Source organism: Lichenostomus cassidix, chromosome 8 (assembly GCF_008360975.1).
Source record: "Lichenostomus cassidix isolate B80296 chromosome 8, HeHo_3.0, whole genome shotgun sequence".
NCBI classification, from domain to species: Eukaryota; Metazoa; Chordata; class Aves; order Passeriformes; family Meliphagidae; genus Lichenostomus; species Lichenostomus cassidix.
The window spans coordinates 20,448,013-20,463,718 of NC_139489.1; the positions used below are offsets into that span (position 1 = coordinate 20,448,013).

General features: G+C 35.7%; 1 protein-coding gene across 3 annotated transcripts in view; it reads left to right on the top strand.

Moving 5' to 3' along the window:
- STXBP3 (syntaxin binding protein 3) overlaps positions 1-15,303 on the top strand; it is a 22,317-nt gene extending 7,014 nt beyond the window's left edge. For 2 of the 3 annotated variants that reach the window (XM_085068256.1, XM_085068259.1), the window contains exons 6-19: positions 704-804; positions 2,738-2,892; positions 3,792-3,882; positions 4,455-4,579; positions 6,031-6,135; positions 6,629-6,686; positions 6,870-6,935; positions 7,372-7,452; positions 8,086-8,224; positions 8,816-8,922; positions 9,392-9,490; positions 10,364-10,449; positions 12,076-12,224; positions 14,230-15,303. In XM_085068256.1, coding sequence (XP_084924382.1) covers positions 704-804; positions 2,738-2,892; positions 3,792-3,882; positions 4,455-4,579; positions 6,031-6,135; positions 6,629-6,686; positions 6,870-6,935; positions 7,372-7,452; positions 8,086-8,224; positions 8,816-8,922; positions 9,392-9,490; positions 10,364-10,449; positions 12,076-12,224; positions 14,230-14,321 — 1,454 coding nt within the window. In that variant the 3' untranslated portion in view covers positions 14,322-15,303. Of the gene's footprint in view, positions 1-703; positions 805-2,737; positions 2,893-3,791; positions 3,883-4,454; positions 4,580-6,030; positions 6,136-6,628; positions 6,687-6,869; positions 6,936-7,371; positions 7,453-8,085; positions 8,225-8,815; positions 8,923-9,391; positions 9,491-10,363; positions 10,450-12,075; positions 12,225-12,563; positions 13,183-14,229 lie in introns of those variants that run through there. The other variant, XM_085068257.1, reaches the window with a different exon arrangement.
- The last annotated feature ends 403 nt before the right edge of the window (positions 15,304-15,706 follow it).

Here is a 15,706-nt window from a genome sequence, read left to right on the forward strand (position 1 = left end):
CCAAAGTTCTTGGTTTCTTGTTTAATTTCATGCTGAAGCAGCAGTTATTATTCTGGAAAAATACTGGTATCTTGCCGTATGCTCCTTGGTTGGAAGTGGGCAAGCTTTCAGTTTCAATACTTGCCAAAACTTTCCTGTTGAGAGGAATAGCTCCTGAGTTAGAGCTATAACTCTGTCATTTCCAAGACTGTGTAGTATTTGTGTCATCCATGTAGTCCCTAAATCCCTAAATTCAGTTTCTAGACTGGAATCCAATGTAGCCTGGAAGTGTGGTGGAACACCTTAGACATCTATGATTAAATTCCATATTTCTGTGTTTTGCTCTTAGATATGTACACATCATTTCTTTATGTAGCTTGGGAAATGTTTTTTCTCTCCTACATGACAAGAAATAGCAGAAACATTTACTTTGATGAAATCAACATCCTTCACAGTTGCAGATTGCTAATGACTGTTCAACAACTTTTTGCTTACAAAAAGCCAGTATAAATTGAGCAGTGGTGCTTCTCAAAAAAGGTCTCATAATATTGATTATGTGTTCTATTTCACTTTAGGAATAGTTGGCTTTTTTTTTTTTTTTTATGCTTAATTGGGTCTTAATTTAAAATTGTCTGCTCTGAATACTATATGCTTATAAGTGAGCTGACAGCTGTAATAGTAAAAGAAGTTATTTATACTTAAAATCTCCTTTTTTCCCCCCTAGTTTGTCCTGACAGCCTCTTCAATAAAATTAAGTCTTCATGTGCAAAATCAATAAAGAGATGCAAGGAAATCAACATTTCCTTCTTCCCTTACGAGTCTCAGGTAAATTTAATTCTTAATCTTAACAGTAGTCTGGAGGATTATTTTCAAGTGCTGCTAACCTTCTAGAAAACCATGAAATAGGATGTTGCTTTTGACTGACAAACTCTTAGGTGAGATTATTCCATTTGGATGCATTTCCAGTGCTTGTCTATGCTTCTCAGGTGAAAACAAATGCTCTTGTATTAATATATTTACTCTTTGCACTTGACCTCTTTGCAAGACTTGGTGTCAGTTGCAATAGGGAGGTTAAAGAGGGAATCTGTTCCCTGAGAGAAGGCAAGTATTCTGGTTTGTCTTTAGTAAGCAGTAGTTTGTTACTGCTTATACTGAGGTGTTACTTTGATAGATTGGGTAGGTTGGTGCATAGAAATAGGAGTAAATAGGATTAAATACTTGATGAAAATCAGGAAAGGAGAGCAAATGGACTAAGAGAACTGAAGGGGAGTGGAACAAAAACTAATACAACTTGGCAGTCTTTTCAGTGAGAGGAGAGCATGGAAATCCCTATTTTCTCAATTAAAAATTTAGACTGCCAATGGAAACCAGTGGGTGTTTTCCATGTGCAGCCACACAGTTGGGTGTTGTGTCGAGAAATAATTTGTTGCTCATGCCATTCATCAGATGTGAAGGGCTGAAATGCACACTGATACTCCCTAAGACAGTGAAGCCTGCAAGCTCTGCCCAGTTCTGGGAGTCGGAGAGCTAACCGTGAGTGCTTCCCATGTCAAACATTATCAACATATCAAGGGTGACAAAGCTTATGTATATGAAGTGGCAGGTGAATATAGGAGAGATTGCTGCTAACCCTGTCTCACTGTGATGCAGTTTCCTAGTTTGAATACACACTCCTTTTTATTATAAATTGTTCTTTATCATTTTAGTTGAGACTCCATCAAGGGATTACAAGTATGGTGGCTTGTTTGCTTTCCAGTGAGGTTGACGTTTACAAGTTTTGTTTCAGACTGGTTTTGGGAGGCCTGCCAAAGCTGCTCTTCAGAAGAAGTTTCGTAGCTTTCTGTACCAAATAAAGCCTCTGAAAATTCTTTGGTCCTGGTTCTCTGGAGGATTCACCATGAAAGCAGAAATCAGGACTACTTTTCTGAAGTTGAAAATAAGCAGCACTTAGGCTGAGCAGCACTCTTTTTGTTTTTACTGTAGTTTAGTATTCTCAGTATCAGGTTGTGAGAACATTTGAATCCTTAGCAGAGAGACAGTGTTAACTGGTCTGCCTGCTTTCTGGGATGCTAAGAGTAAATAATCAGGCTGAGCACTGGGCAAAGTCCAGGTGATTATCTATTCAAATGAAGCAAACGTCTTTATCTGGATGGACATTTTTCTCTGGCTCTGTATTTAGAGTCCATCTGAGGCTAGAGAAAATCCATTTACTGACAATGGGATTGTTTCTATGTTTGCATTCCATTTACAAAATTGTTGAAAAAGCTTTTCATCTCTGTAGTACTGAGTTGATTTAATCAAGGGTTAATGCATTTAAAGAGTTTCAGTTATTGAAGGTAAAGTCTTCATATTATAAGCAGACACATATGTAAGATTTATTTTAAACTAATATAACCTTGATACCTTCTATGATCATTCTGATAATGCATTGTATGGCTGTGTACAAGACACTGAAGGGTGTTTAGTTCTTCCTGTCTCTCTCTCTCCCTTCCTTCCTTCTGTCTGAACAGACAGTAAGTAATTTGAAAAATAGAGTAATTTATGGAGGAGAGTAATAGGGAAAAGGTCTGAGAACAAGAAGATGAGCTCAGTGGGGCAGGGATAGAGGAATGATGTGTGGGCTTGGTTTTTTTTCTTAAGTGTTTTATATATGACTTTTTATTGCAGCATATAGTTTTAAATTATTAGCAAACTTTTTACCAGGTATTTTGGCAATTTGCAAGTTAAGCCTTTTTTTTCTCACTTGTACTTTACATAGGTATTTACTCTCAACATCCCAGATGCATTCTACCGCTGCTACAGTCCAACTTTGGAAAAGACAAAGGATAAAGATGCTGTACTGCAAGTAATGGCTGAACAAATTGTTACCTTATGTGCTACACTAGATGAGAACCCGGGAGTACGATATAAAAGGTGGGGCAAAATTAGTGTTTTATTAGTAATTACTTTCACTTCTATGGCTTACCACATTGTTTGGTCATAGTTTGAGGCTACAGCATTGTTTGTTTGGTTGGTTTTTTAATTTGTTTTTGTAATTGTTGGTTGTTTTTAATCCATAAGTGTGAAATATGGAATTACGGGAATTGGTGATGTGCTTGTACACAGTGCTTTTTCTCTGTGTACAAGCATCTAGCAGTACTTGCTATACCCTGTCTTGTTCTGAATGGCTTGCTTCATATCTGGGCAGTAGGATGACACTGATATACTGCATTCTTGTATGCCTCATGCATAATCCTGTAACAGAACTGCTGCTGTTCATCTGTTTGCAGCTCTGCTTGGCACTGAGGAATTCAGAAATTGCTATGTCAGATGGGATTAAGATTTCTTGTATTAGAGATATTGAGAAGAATGCCTCTTTTGAGCTTTGAAAGGGAGTACAGATTTAGTATCTTTGAAGTAAAAGTAAGCATCTGAAATTGTATTCGAGAACGCATTCTGTGGTGTAATGTGGTGTCCTATTCTCTGCAAAGGTAACAAATGGCTGCTTGACTGTTTGTTTTTTTTTTTTTCCTGTTCTTTCTCTTTTTTTTTTCTTTCTTGTTTCCCAGCTCTGAGTGAAAGTTTGGGTGCTGGGCTATATGCCAGCTAATGTCAGTCTTTTGGGTGAAGCTCTTTCTACTGTGTCAAATACCTGAAGCATTCAAAGAATCATAATGTATAAGGGAAAATATATTGGAAATACTTAGAATGAAACACAGGAACTGCTCATGAAACAAGAGGATCAATCTAGGGAGTTTTCTGCTTTAAAGGTAGCATTTTAGTGTTCTGATGAAGAAATTGAAGTTATTTTTGCATGCTTCCTTTTTTCCCAGTGGACCATCTGACAGAGCCAGCAAACTTGCGCAGCTTGTTGAAAAAACTCTTGAAAACTACTACAAAACAGATGAGAGAAGCCAAATAAAGGTAGAAAATTAGCTAAAATGCTTATTTCTTCTTTTTTTTTTTTTTTGTGAGTACAAATAAGTCCTGACTGGGGCAGCTGCTTAAATGCAAAACTGTGGGGTAAAGCATTCTGATGTTGTGACTTTGCTACGGAATTAATTGTACCTGCTGCTACTGCCACTTTAGTAAATCCCAAAACAAAACTTTCAGTTGAATGTTTGGAGGTTTTTTCGTTTTTCGTTTGTACTGCAAAGCAGCACAATCTGCTTTGCAGTACAAACAATGGAGTTACCTATAAAAAGTCAGCGAGTACCCGTTTTTGGTTTTTGTTTCTCCTTGACTTTTTTTGTTCATTAGATAAACAAAATTCAGATTTCTGAATGCATTGCAGTGGGCTAAGAGCACTGCCTTAAAATTAGTATTTAAAACCATCATGTATAATTGAAATGTTTAAACATTTGGACCATGCTTCAGTGTTTCTCAGTTGTTTTTCTAAAAATATCTGCAGTGCTGTGACTTAAAGCAAATAGATTTAACGTGCATTAACTTTGTACTGTGTGTCTTAACTCTGTGTTTGTTTGATGGCTTTCTAGGCTAAAACCCACTCCCAACTAATAATAATTGATCGTGGCTTTGACCCAGTATCAACTGTACTCCATGAACTCACCTTCCAGGCAATGGCATATGATCTGCTACCCATTGAAAATGATACTTACAAGCAAGTACTTAAAAAAAAAATCTAAATAGTTTATTCTTGATTATAAAATCTCTGAAACAGTTTAGCTCAGTTGCACCATGGCAATATTAGCTGCTTATGTTGCATAATGGTTGCTTCAGTAGTTGTTAGTCTTTCCTCTTGGATTTGTAACCTCAGCTTTTTGTTGACTTCCTCACTTAGTTGAGATTAGGTAAGATCTATTTGGCATTTTTGCTCAGTTTTGAGTCTGACAAATTGAATTTTTTAAAAATTAAGAACTTTGTACTACGCTTGAAGTGAAGCACTGGTAGTACACACTGAGATTCTCTAGATTTTCTTTCATATTCTCAACTTGTTTGGTATAACAAGACAAACAAGACCACTAACTGAATACTGAGAAAAAGCTAGGTTATTTCTCAGGAATGCTCACTTTTATAGCTCCAGTCATTTAATTTGTGTAGTTGTTAAAATGTACATGTTTCTATGCTAAATACACATTTAAGTCAGTCATGTTCAGTTTATAAGCACTTTTTGGAATAGTGTAATGTTAATTTGGATAAATGATGTGCTTTACTGTCTGATTGTTCTGACAACAAGGATTTTGGCAGGATTTTGCTTTGTGATGACCCACTACAGCAAATAGACCTGATGGCCTCATTGCTTAGCCAAGCAAAGAGGAATGTGTATCTTCAGTCAGAAGCACTGAATGAACATTTTAATAGAAAGTGTAGAGTTTTATGAATCTGGGTTTGATTGCTGGGTATGAAGATGTAGCAGAATAAGTTTTCTAGGTAGTTGTGATCTGACTTCCACCATTAATCTTGTAATTTTTTTCCTCCTTCTGCTTTCCGGCAATCTGCACTGTGTGAGTTTCTGTAAATGTGACAATACAGTGTGGCATGATTACTGTCTTGTTTTTGGTTTATTGCCGTTTATAGTCATGTAATAGGTGCTCTGTAATGCTGTGCAGCATGTTTCTTTTATATGTGAAGTACTTTGTCCTGCTTACCATTTTGTTGGTGAATGTGACTTAATTTTCCTTCAGTTATAAAGTGTCTTATAGTACACAGAGAAAGCCGCACGTGGCAATTGCAATGTGTATTACTTTGTGCAGTTTGCATTTGAAACCAAAGGGAAGTTGGCACTGAAAGCTGAAGAAAAGTTCAAGTGCATGTAAATGTGTGTTTGAAACTCTAGTTACTGTTGGTTTAAAAGAATGTCCAGAAGCTATTGCCCCAAAAGATCATTCTAAAATTCATGTGTTGCTTCTGTGTTCAAAGATGTAATCTGTAAAATCTTTCTATAAACTATATTTTTTCAGGGAATGGCTTGGCATATAAATTAAAATATTTGTATATATTGCTGCTATTACCATTTATGTTGATTAAACTGTTACAAATAATACTGTAATAAGTGATGAGAACTGGGGCAAACCCAAAACCCAAATAATTGTCTGAATTTTCTCTTGGAAGATACAAAGCAGAAGGCTCTGGTGGGAAGGAAAAGGAGGCGATTTTGGAGGAAGATGATGACCTGTGGGTGAAGATGAGGCACAAGCACATTGCAGATGTGATAGAGTATGTGAATAAATAACAAACCCAACTGGTTGGTTTCTTAGAGAGGGAAGGTGTGTGAGCTGTTGAGTAGGAATACAGGCAGTAGTGAACATGGTTTGCAATATAGACTGCATTCAGTTAAGTAATCTATGCAATGAAGAAATTGTGCTTCAAAAATACAGTATGTACCCAGGTATGCAGTTATACTAATGCTGCTTACCATTCTTGAGGTAAATGGAAATCAAGTCATTCCCTGGCAAGTATTTTCAAGTATTTTAAGTATTTTGCATACAATACTACCAAGCTGCTGCATCAAATGACATTATGATGATATTGCAAATAGAATGTTTAATGTTTCCTTTGTCAAAAATCCCTGTTTTCCCTGAAGACAGACGTGTATTTCAAGCTTTTACTTTCATTCAGAAGTTCTTGCTGCACAGTTCTTTTAAGATTTTAAGAAAAGATGTAAGAACTCATGTGCCATTACCTTTCATTATTTTCCTCTTTTCTTCAGGGAAATACCAAAACTTTTGAAAGAAGCTTCATCAAAAACAAAAGCAGGAGAAGGAAAGGTAAGTTGTTTGAGATATTGTTTTTCCTGGTAACTTAGTTATTTTCGGCTGATCAGATCCATGTAACTCATGGAACTATTAGAGAAATAAAGGCTATTCTCAACTGGAATTTTCAGGGGTTGTGAGGGAGGCAGGGAAATAAGCATGGTGAACAAACTTTGAACTTGTGTCATTTCTTCACAGTTATCCATATCTGCTCTGTCCCAGTTGATGAAGAAGATGCCACTCTATCGTAAAGAGATTAGTAAGGTAAGGAGTCTTTTGCAATCACAACTTCACAATAGATAATACTGTGCATTTTAAATTTGTTTTAACTTTGAAGTCTAGTTTTAGTCTGTCATTTTCCTGTAATGTGCTAGATAGTTGTTCTCCCAATTAATATATTCACCTACTGTAAAATTTGGAGAAGAAAACTTGTTTCCACATGTTTCATTTCACTATGTAAAAAAGTGAAATTATTTGTGTGCTTTGAGGATTGAAGATATCATAAGAGTTTAATGTTTTAAAAGGTATTATGGGGGTCAGTCTCTCAGTGAAAAACTGAAAAAAACTGAAAATGTGTGATGGTACTGAAGGATAGTTGAAGGATTGACTCCTGTAACCCATAAAAATTACTTGATATGCTAAAAAAAAGGCAAGTTATGGCAGCTTGTGATTTTCTTTTTTGATTCTTTCTGTCTTACAGCAAGTTGTTCATCTTAACATAGCAGAAGATTGCATGAGCAAGTTCAAACCTAACATAGAAAGGCTTTGTAAAACTGAACAGGTATGTTTTAAAAAGCCACAAGCCAAACAACAACTTTGCAAGTACCACCTTTTTATTTGCAGGAATAGAGGTTTGCATTAACTGACTAAACTACTATGTCTCTTGTCTTTATTTTGTGATCCATTTTTGAAGTGGTGGTATTAAAACTAAGTGAAATATACAAGGATCTTAATCTACCAAAGAGGAGGTGTTTTTAAGAATACTGGGGGTTTTTTTTGTCTTGAAGTCTGGCTGATTTGTATGAGGATCACCTTTGTTTTCATGGTTCAAAACTCCTATGAGGTTGCTTTAATATGTTGTGCGGAGGAAAGCCCTTTTTAAATGTCTGAGAAAAGCACCTTTTAGGGTGAGGCATTACATTGTGACTGTAATTTACATTTCTAAGAATTCTAGATATCACAGTTGTAGATGTTTAAGAGTGTTATGTAGTGTTATTATAATGCTGTAACTATTGAAATAAATGTCAGACTTGTCATTGAAGTCTTTCAACTTGAGTTGAAATTGATGCAACTTGATTGTTTCCTGAAACCTATGGTTTCATAAAAATGCATTTCAAAACACACAGAACAACGTTCATTTAATTACTTGAATGACTTTAACCATGGTGTCCATTTTTATTTTTTGTTAATTTAGGACTTGGCTCTTGGAACTGATGCAGAAGGTCAAAAAGTGAAAGACTCTATGAGGGTCCTCCTTCCAGTTCTGCTCAACAAAAGTCATGACAGCTATGACAAAATCAGAGCTATTCTCCTGTATATCTTTAGCACAAATGGTATGACAATTTGCCCTGTTTTTTTTCCCTCAGTGCTATGAGCTTGAAGTCAAGTTTTAAGGTTTTAGTTAACATTAGTCTCTGTATTGGAGTTGATAGCTGGATTTGCAAGAAATCCTGTCCATCTTCTGTATCTTCTCCCAAATTAGTAGCAAAGATACTATTGATAAGGAGTTAAGAGATGTAGTTCAAGTGCAGATTCAAAAGTGTTTTAGTATCATTCTTATTCTTGCGTATGTGCAATAGTTTGTTTTTTTTTTTATTTTCACATGGTATTGAAGTGTTAAATGGGGAGCTCCATGTCCACTGCAACCTGAAAATGAAGTCAGTTGGGAAGAATTTGTTGTAGAGAAGAAGCAAATTGGCAGAATGTTGGTCTGAAGAATCTGTAACAATGTTTAGTTTTGGTCTCAAAAATGGACCATTAAACAAAATTTAATGTAAAATACAGTATTATGTTAAACTTGGACTGTTGGCCACACAGAAAAACCAAATAAGCCTGGACTTTTATAATAGCTCAGAATGTGTGAGACAAAACTGGTATTACTCACAATCACTTGGTAATTGTTGCGTGTTTTTCATGTATTGAAGGAACTACCCAGGAGAACTTGGACAAGCTGATCCAGAATGTACAAATAGAAAGTGATAGTGATATGATAAGAAATTGGAAATACCTTGATGTTCCTGTTATCTCTTCAGTAAGAATGTATTTATTTATTTTGTAATTTCCTACTATCCAAGCACCTTACAACTCTTTCAGCAGCTCTTAGCAATATTATTCCAGGTCTGGTTTTGGAAGCAGATGAATTACTAGGAATTCTTGGTTTTCTAATGTGTTTAAGTGGTAAATCCTTTGAAAATTTTTCAAAGTAAGTAATTAAGAAGTAATTTTAAAGTAAGATACCCATAATGTTCCCTCTGCAATCAGCAGATGGTGACTTGAGCTAGTTGGTTTTGGAAACTACCAACTTACTCAGTTCCTTGTCTCTGAAGTTATTATTTCTAGTGTATATCCTGAATTCTAGTGGTATTAATTGTTGTTCTTTGTCATTATTCCTATTTCTTTAAAATTTTCTACTTATCCCCCCTCCTTCTACTACTGACTGCTAGTAAGTTTCAAAAATCGAAACATTAAACAATACAACCATATTTTGAAAATCTTTTCAGTTTGTTGCTCAGCAGCCTAAATACCGCAGAAGGGACCGTTCTTCAGAAGAAACCTTTCAGCTTTCTAGGTGGACTCCTGTAATCAAAGATGTTATGGAGGTAAATTTGACCAAGTAATTGATTCATGGGGGCAGTGCAGAAATTTACTCGAGTGATCTGTTGCAGCCAGTCTTTTGAATTCCATAGTATTTTGGGTTAATCTTGTTAAATACATCAGATGGGCAGGGTGATAATTTCTAGTCTGCCTCTTATATAGAATATTAGACTACTGTGTGTTAGTAATACTCCTTATTAGAGGTAATTTTCAAGGTGAAGCAAATGAAAGAGAAAGCCAGAATTCTTTTAAAACAGCTTATCCTGGGATTGGCAGTGTTTGGTATAATTTTAAGACCTGTCTCTTTTTGGTTTTAACTTCAGCAATTCAAATCTAAACTGTAGTGTGGTAAAGGCTGGAAGGTGTTACTTGACAGGAGAGTACTTTCATTGTTCTTAAACCTCTTCCTAAGCATCAGCCAATAACTGATGTCACACAGCATGTTGAGTTTACTGGAGTGTTAGTCTGACCCAGTGCTGTCGTTCATAGATTCTTGGTGGCTTTCACATGTTCATTTGTATTTGCAGAGGACTCTGACTTCTCTCATACACTGCTACATAGAAATTAAATATGTTTGGGTCATTACAGATGAGAAGGTCCTAGTGAAATCTAAACAGTTAAATCAATAATATGTTTGTAAAAAAGCATGTGTACTCCCAATTCCTTATGATACATAAACACTTGTAATACATTTTAGCATTATGTGGTCCAGCATTTTGTTACATAGGAGTGTTATTCATGAGATGCTACTTATAATTATTTGTTGAGCTGCATGTGTTGGGATGAAGTTCCAGTTAGACACCCTTTCTGAAAGCTGAAACTTGGTGAAGTTAAGGTCTGCATGGCTGTTTCAAGTGTGTCTTTATCTTGCAATTCAGGATGCTATAGAAAACAAATTAGATTCAAAAGACTGGCCTTATTGTTCTCGGTGTCCTCCCACCTGGAATGGTTCAGGAGCAGTAAGGTAAATGGTTTAATTTCCTGAAACATAATTTACCCATATTTCAGTATTTTTGTAATTTACATTATAAAGTGTTATGGAAGTGTGCTTACAGAACAGTGAAATAACATCTCTAAGGTAATGTTAGTGTGCAAAGCCTATATTTTTATTTAATCTAAAACATACTCAACTTGGTTGTTATTTTAATAATTCTTGGTGGTGTACAGCTTCTTTATTTGTAGTATCTCCCTTTTGCTTCAAGGTTAGAAATAACATTTCATATTCTTGGAATGAGAAGTTTAAACCATTGGGCTTATTAGTGGGAGATAGTTTCAGGAATGAATGTTCAGTACTGTGACTTAGGTAAAAAGGATGTTTTACTTCTGGAAAATATTTCTGCTATGTTAGTGATGGTGACATTATTGGAATTAATGACCTCAGGAAGCTAAATTCATCTTCTGTAGACTCTCTCTTTAGGAAATATGGGCCTGTTAGGCATTTGACCCCTGTTGTCAGTCAGTGGTTGAGACAAGTCCAGGAGATTTGGAGATCTTGAATTGAATTCACTGCTAATGAATGTGAAACGTGTAGTTGCATATTTAATGATTATTACTGAGAGGTGATTTTTTGGAATTTTTTTTAGCTTGCTAACTTGTACTGTTCCTTCTTTTTCTTTTTAATTCCACTAGCTCTTGAAGCTTATGACCAATACCTGCCAATTTGAGAGCTTTACCACTTTTTGTAGTGTTATTTAAATGGTGAGACAACTGAATAGAGACTCTAAGAGTTCCTATCACAGGAATGTTCACTGAGAGTGTTCCTCTCTCAGGAATGCTCACTGCACTAATCAGATGCTGGAATTCAGGGTGGGAAACATTAAACATATTCTGAGTGTGGAAGACACACTTGAGTTGGAATTCGTACCTTACTAAGGAAAAGACAAAAAGTAGAGAGACATAACCTTAGGAAGATAAGTTTTTTTACTTCCACTGCTAATCAGACTGTTGGTGGTGTATCCTTAGGTTCCTGGATATGCACTAGGATGATCAATGCAAGGGAATACTAGAGCAAGTCCCTGTGCACTTGATCTCTGTCATATAGGCTGGTGAAATGTGGGAATCTTGAAGGCACTAGAGAGACCAGGACTGCAGATGACTTTATCTGAGTCTGCAATTACTACATGTGTATTAGACTTTTAAAGAGTTTCAGGTTGTTTTTGTTTTTCCTAGCTATCTGAATCCGATTGGATAACAGCCAAATATTTTCTTTAGAAATTCTGTTCATGTTCAGAGACTGAAAAACCTAAGACTCTAGCTTTTTCAAATGAATGTCTCATGAAAAATTCCACTGGGATTGGTAGCATGCTGAGTTAAGCTGCTTGGCGGGAGTCCTTGGCACGTTAGCTGTGTGTGGAACAGGGTTTTTGTTTTGTTTTTATTTTCCCCCGGTGATACCTAAATAGTTTGAGTAATGTGATAACTTGTTTTTATTAAATTTTTTTAATTATCAATTTATCTAAATACTTTGCTGAAATTATAATTAAACCATGAACTGCATGATAGAAGTTACCACTGCTTGTTGAGTGTATAATTTTAACCAAAAATTGATCAGGTGAGTTGTATAAATGTCAGCTTATGAAATCTTTTGCAGCGCACGCCAGAAACCAAGAGCAAGTTACAGAGAGGAGCGGAAGAGCAGTGCAAGACTGATTATATTTGTGATTGGAGGAATCACATACTCGGAGATGCGCAGTGCTTATGAAGTTTCTGAGGCCTACAAGTCCTGTGAAGTTGTCATTGGTAAGCTTGCCCTGGGAAAAGGGTGGTGTGTGCTGTACTGTGTGTGGTTCTAGAAAATGTAATAATTTTTTCTTAGATTCCCTGTGTTGGTTCACTATACTAATGCTATAGCCAGAGTATTTCTTAAAACTTTGCACTTAAAAGTATCTTTTCAGTTTATCTCAACTGTTTGATGTTTGGAGGAATTTTTTGCAACATACGAAGGACAGTTATGCTCTACAGAAGAATTATGTCAGATAAATATGTTAAAATATAGCAGACAGCATTTAAAGAGACGTCTATTCCTTTGCATTACAGTTCCCTCACAAACTTTTGTATCTGCCTGTGCTTTGCCTTTAGTGACACTTGCTACTCTCATTGCTTTTGGAAGTAGGAAAGCTGATAGACTAGTGCAAAATTGCTCCCTTTGGAAGGAAGATAAGTATTAAAAAGCCTAACAATCCTAATCAAAATTCCAACCAAAAAACTGAACAAAACAAATAAACCCCAAACCACTTTTTCCGTGTAGCTCAGTTGACTTCACAATGTTTTCTAGTTTATGTTGTGGCTGGAGAGGCTTTGCATAAACCACATAATGATTAATTGCTTTTGTCCTGAAAACTCCCCTTCTTAAGATTCAGCAATTGGAAGATGGTGTAGTAATCTCCCAGCACTTTAGAGGTATTAAATGCTTGTTCCATCAGCTGCTGTGCTTCAGGTGAATTTTAAGTAGCATTACAGGAAATAATTAGGTTGTAAAACATGTACATATTTATGATATATCAAAACAGAGCTCCTAGATACAGAACCTTATCACAGACCAGTGTCCATCTGCAGGGCCAGCTGATGTCTGGGTGCAGGGTCATCTGAAGCATTCTAATTGCTTGAGATGTCTACATCTGGCAATTAAATTTAGTCTGGAGTTTCATAAAGGATTGAATCTACCATGATTTTAAATAAATACTCTTCTCTAAAACAATGACAGCCTTGATTCTGATATCTAGAGTCTGTTACCCCAAAATATTCAGTGATGTTGTAGGTGTGGTTGTGTGTGGTTAGGGGTTTTTTTTGTTTATTTTTTATTTGCTGGTTTTGTTGATGGTGGTTGAGGTAGGTTTAATGCTGGTTGTAGTTTTGAGTAGCAGTGGAAAGACCAGGAAAACAGGAATGTAGTTTAACAAGATTATTTCTTCTGCGACTGGTTTACAAAAAGCATGTTTAGTGTAGGTTACTCTTTCACTGTGGTATCTGGCACTCACCACAGCGCCATCTTCCCTTTTGTTTAGAGATGAGTCTTGTAGTGTTTGTAATCCTGATTTGAGGGAAGATGATAGTTGCCAAATTTCCATGTGGATTACTGAAAGATTAAAATTTTGCTGTGTTCCTGATTCAGGACTCAAGGAATATTAGCCCATTCAGAGTGACACTACTTGTTGCCTTCAGAACTGTAGGGTGACTCTTCATGCCACAGGTTACAATCACTCTCTATGAGAACAAGCAATGTAGCTGTGCAGTCCTGAAGAATAATAAGGATTTTCTTTGCTGCTCAAGACTTGGATTTTGTTTTTTCAAGGAGATGTTAGGCAGTAAAAGCCCGTTTTCTCTAACTGGTATTTCTATGGAACACTGTTGTTTGTGATAATCTTGACTCCAGATAGATTCTTGATTCTAGGATAAAGGCTCTTATTAACTCACCCTTTCACAGAATGGCAGATTTCTTGCAGGCCAGGACAATTGCATACAGCAAAAGTGGCCCAGGTTCAAGCCTGCCTTTCAAAGAGGGCAGACCAGGATTTGAAACGTGTATTCAAACTAAGAGTCCTGATCTGGATGTCTGAGTGGGGGAAAAGGGACATTGACCACCTAATAGTGGCACTTACATTATGGCACTTTATATGAAAACACTTTCAACTGGTATACTTGTCAGTTTTCCACGTACAGTAAAACACACTGGCATGTAATTGATGTTTTAAAGAGGGAATGTCTGAAAGTCAGAATTTGACTGATACTTATGTTCTTTTGTCAGGTTCTACTCATATTTTGACACCTAAAAGACTACTGGAGGAAGTGAAGAGCCTTAGTAAACCCAAGGATTTGGTCTGCATTAAGGATGAATAGATATGGTGATGTTTATGATGCATTAAAAAGACAAACACTATGTACATATGCTAATGGAACTGACTTTTCCAAATACTGCACTTCAATACTACATGGTTCCAAATAGGAAGTCATGTTATAATTTAAATTTGCTGCTTTTTGGGGGAGTAGAAGGCAGAGAGATGAAAAGATAAACACATGTTTCTTAGGTTCTATTTAGTATTACACTGCAAGTGCATTTTCAAAAGGGCATGTTTGTTCCTAACTAATTATGCTAAAAGTTATTGTAATTATATATAAACTGGAATAATCTTTGAGAATGTGAAAGCTTTCTAGAATAGAATTTATTTCAAAAATGACTGAATTAAAAAGGGCCTAGGCTCTTGGGTAGGGACTTCAGGAGAAAATTTGTATATATGGTTTATGGTAATAATGTTTCATACAAGTGCAGTGTCTTAAAGTGTAATATTTTCTGTAAAAATAACTCACTGAAGATTCTTTAAATATGTATAATTGTGAAAAATCTGAAGGCTTTTTAGATGGTGCTGGGTAGGGTAGATAGTTATTCACAGAATTATTGAGCAGTTCCAATCACAATGACTAACTTTGGAGAAATGCTGTCAACTGTGCACTGAAATACACTTTATATTTAAGTATATACAGAGATTATTACTGATGTTTTTTTAAAAAGTTAATTTCTTAGCAAATTCCTTATGATTGTCTACATTGTCTGTCTGTTTCAGAAGTTGAATTGCCTATGATACTGAAATTCCAAAGCTAAGCATGTCTTTTTGAGGAAGTGGAGGAAAGGGGAAATGGGAGGAAGAGAAGGGAAGCAGTTCAATTTTTCAAAGGGCTTGGTAAATTGAAAAAGAAAAGCACAAAGCAAACAAAATGACAAAAGCTGATGTATTCGAGAATTGACTTTTTTTTTTCTATTTTGTTACATACTAAGAAATAAACACTTAACTTTGCATTGAAGGAAATAAAAAATTGAACTGTATGAATTTTGTACTACCAATAATTTCTAGATTTCTCTTTAAAAATGACTTAAGATTACCAAACTTTCAAAGGGATGTTGTATTTATGTGCCTTGAAATAAATAGTTTGTTGTATGTAGAATCTGAGAGAAATGTCATGATGAAAAAGAATAGATTACTTATGGCTTTTTAATTTACATTCTTTACAATTATAAGAGTATTTGTTTTTTGTTTTGTTGTTTTAGTTTTTTCCCCTTTATTTTGCTCTCTGGTGAACTACTATGTTAAGAGAATATTTTTGTTAGGTAAGCTCATTCAGAGTTAATTAGAGGGCAGAGAAAGGTCAAGTTCCCCCCTACATCAGAGAGGAATGAAAGGGGAGAACATGACAATGATTCTGAAGTGGGGCATGATGAGAATAAGTGG